Here is a 3579-nt window from a genome sequence, read left to right on the forward strand (position 1 = left end):
CTCTACCAACTGAGCCACCGTGCCGCCTAAACCGATGTCCTCCATCCATATTTTCAGTTACAGGCTGAGTCATTTCTACCTTCTCCTCTCTGTCAACGCTCTCTGGTTTCATTTAAAAGAGTCGATCATCAGATATTGTCCAAGATTAACCTTCAGGGTGGATATAGCTCGCTCACACCGAGGACCTATCCACGTCATCATTTACCCAGAATGCTTTGTGTGTAAATAAAATGGCCCCATCCGTGTAATATATATTTAAACTTTTAGTTTAAAAATGATAAAAACTAAAACAGCCTACAGTTTTTTTACAGCCTTTATTTTACTGTTAAAATATGTTTATAAAATAWAGTCTAATGTTAAACTGATGTGGTTTTCTACAAATAACATGAGCATGACATGAAATCATAGTTTTAGCCAATCAGAGCAGAGCAGGGCGGGTCTTTCTTTCTGAGCCCAGGTGAGAGCACCACAACTCCTCCTGTCCTCACAGAGCATCTGGACATGTTCACATCCCCTCCTCCCAACCTGAGCTGCCGAACCTCCCAGAACATAATTACATGTCCGTGTGTTGTGGATATGAATGTAGGGTGTACATTTAATCCACTTTCTTTCATTGATTCTGACTCAACAACTTCTATGTTGTTCAGATTTTCATTGAATTTACAAATTAAAGCTGTTCATTGGTAACATTCTGTGGTAGCATGTGTGGTTCATGAATTTGAGGAAATTGGTACGGGAAAGTCCTTGGAAGGTCCTTGAATTTGATGTTAACCAAGGTGTGGGAACTCTGGTTATAGTTTGTGTGTTTTTATTTGCCAGGTCTCATCCTGAGGGAAAACGGCTCCATGGAGAAGGAGCTGGGGGAACTCAGACGCAGCAGACCCAAACCACCCGTCGGCGGCGACTTCACGCTCAGCGACTGTTTCTACTTCACTCGGAGAGGAATCGAGAGCATCGTGGAGGACGAGGTATGTTACCAGACAAATCCATTCTTTTTCACAAACTTCCACGCAAATCGGATTATTAGCTTTTCTCGTTTATGTCTGTTCTGAACGTAGGTGACCCAACGGTTCACCTCTGAGGAGCTCGTGTCCTGGAACTTACTGACTCGGACCAACAACGATTTCCAGTACATCAGTCTGAAGCTGACGCTGGTCTATGGTCTGGGTATCTTTGTTAGATACTGCATCCTTGCCCCACTTAGGTAAACAAATAACTTCCTGCAAATTTAAGTTCAGGCTCTGAATAAATATAAAGCAAGCTAATAAAMTAAACACAGGACGTATTTGTTTTATACCTAAAAACCTTGTGTTGAAAGTGTCCTGATGCATCTCAGTAATCCAGATGTAAAAAAAATTAAAAAGAAAAAATAAGTAGGTCCTCTGGATGGGTTCTTCTTTAGTGAAACGTTTCGTCTCTCCTCCAAGAGACTTCTTCAGTCTGATGAGTTTCAGGTGAACTCAGCCTTATAAGCACTGCCTCCACATGGTGGACAAACAGGTTAGTCATATGCAAAAGAGGGCCATCGCCTAACAATAGGCTTGATTAGCTCTATTGTTCATTGAGGGTCATGTGCCCCATCACCTGACTTAATGGTTTGGATGCTTCGGCTGTGGTTATTTGGTGTCGTGTTATGTGTATGTACTGAGTGCAAGCGGGGTTCAACGTCCCCTTGTTTTTGTCTCTCTTTCCCTATTTGTGTTGGAAGGTTTTATAACCTACCACGAGTGAACTGCCAATCTCTACTGTGATGACTTTAATTTAGCTGAAGAGTCTTGCTACCTTTGAGTTTCTTTGCTAAGTTTTCTGGCTTATAATTGATAAAAAAAGTGTTCCTTTTTCTTTTGTTCTGCTTGTTTCTCTCTCTCTTCAGGATAACTCTGGCCTGCATCGGCCTGAGCTGGTTGGTCATTGGAACGTCTGCCGTTGGAGTTCTCCCCAACTGGAGGTGCTCAAAACTCAAAATCACACATCGCCTGTTAAATGGCTTCCTCCTAAATCCGTCCAAATGTTTAATTTTAGGATAAAGTTCTGGCTCAGCGAGTGGGTCCACATCATATGCTACAGGATCTGCGCTCGAGGACTTTCTGCTGCTATTCAGTATCACAACAGGTGAAAAACGTCTCTCTGAAAACATCAGAAGTATGTTGGCTGCATCTAATCAGTCTGATTTCTACTTCACGTYGCAGAGAAAATAAACCTAAAAAAGGAGGAATTGGCGTCGCCAACCACACCAGTCCAATCGACGTGGTGATCCTGTGCAATGATGGGGGCTACGCCATGGTAGGCAGAGCAGCAACACAGCGTGTTTCAGTAATCCTWCWTGTTTTAACATTTGTTTCCTCAACTTCTGTTGACCAGGTGGGTCAGGTTCACGGAGGTCTGATGGGGGTGCTTCAGAGAGCCATGGTGAGGGCCTGTCCTCATGTCTGGTTTGAGAGGTCGGAGATGAAAGATCGCCACCTGGTGACCAAAAGGTTCGTTTTTCTTCTGTCTTACTTTGTCTTTCAGCAAGTGTTTGGATTCTGAGATTCTGGCATTTTTCTGACTTATGTAGATTAAAATATCTATATATTTTATAGCATTGTGTTATTCCATATGGTTCATGTGTCATTTCAAATTAAATAAAATAAAGTTAAAAAGGTTTCTATCACCTTTTTGTTTTGTTTCCAGGCTGAAAGATCATGTGAGCGACAAAACAAAGCTTCCCATCTTAATATTTCCTGAAGGTCGGTGGGGTCATTTGATGTTTTGATATGAGAGTAATCCAAGCCCTAATTTATGCCAAATATTTTATGTTCAATTGAAAGACGCTCACTCAGTTTGTGACATCTGTTCCTGCAGGAACCTGCATCAACAACACGTCGGTGATGATGTTTAAAAAAGGAAGTTTTGAAATCGGAGGAACAATATATCCTGTAGCCATCAAGGTATTTTAAGTCTGCCTCTGCAATGGTCTTTTCTTTTTAGTTTTGTTTTCTGAGTTTCACTTTTTTTTTCTCTTTATTAGTACGATCCAAAGTTTGGAGATGCTTTCTGGAACAGCTCCAAGTACAGCATGGTGAGTTACCTGCTGAGGATGATGACCAGCTGGGCCCTGGTCTGCAACGTCTGGTACCTGCCGGCCATGCACCAACAGGTTGGTTTTAAGTCCAGCTGCTCCAAATCTGCACCCGCAAAGCCTTTTATTTTTGTTTCAGACACCAGTAAATCTATATAAATGAATTCCCTCTCAAAATTTGCTTTCACCCTGACTTAACAAATATTTTCCATAAACCTATTTATACCTATGAACATACTGCCCAGATTGCTATATTTATTCCAAACTCTGCCAATTGAAATAAATCAAAAAGTTTTTCATGAATGGGACAAACTATTATCAAGATATATTTGGCAAGGTAAAAGACCTAGAATTGGATATAAGGTATTACAACTGGAAAAGAAAAAGGGAGGTTGGGGATTGCCTTCCCTAAGGGATTATTATTTAGCAGCACAAATAAGAACATTGATATACTGTTGTGACCCAACATATGATGCTCAATGGAAAACTATTGAAACAAAGGCGACACCCATTCCTGT

General features: G+C 41.2%; 1 protein-coding gene across 1 annotated transcript in view; it reads left to right on the forward strand.

Annotated features, from left to right (window-relative positions):
- The window catches only part of agpat9l (1-acylglycerol-3-phosphate O-acyltransferase 9, like), a gene marked incomplete at both ends in the record, with an annotated part of 5826 nt that extends 2687 nt beyond the window's left edge, over positions 1-3139 (forward strand). Inside the window, 9 exon segments of the mRNA XM_014011767.1 lie at positions 820-968; positions 1059-1204; positions 1874-1948; positions 2023-2112; positions 2190-2283; positions 2362-2477; positions 2674-2729; positions 2845-2930; positions 3011-3139. Of these exon segments, the coding sequence (XP_013867221.1) occupies positions 820-968; positions 1059-1204; positions 1874-1948; positions 2023-2112; positions 2190-2283; positions 2362-2477; positions 2674-2729; positions 2845-2930; positions 3011-3139 (941 nt within the window).
- Between the last annotated feature and the right edge of the window lie 440 nt (positions 3140-3579).

Source organism: Austrofundulus limnaeus, unplaced genomic scaffold, assembly GCF_001266775.1.
Source record: "Austrofundulus limnaeus strain Quisiro unplaced genomic scaffold, Austrofundulus_limnaeus-1.0 Scaffold84, whole genome shotgun sequence".
Taxonomy (NCBI): Eukaryota; Metazoa; Chordata; class Actinopteri; order Cyprinodontiformes; family Rivulidae; genus Austrofundulus; species Austrofundulus limnaeus.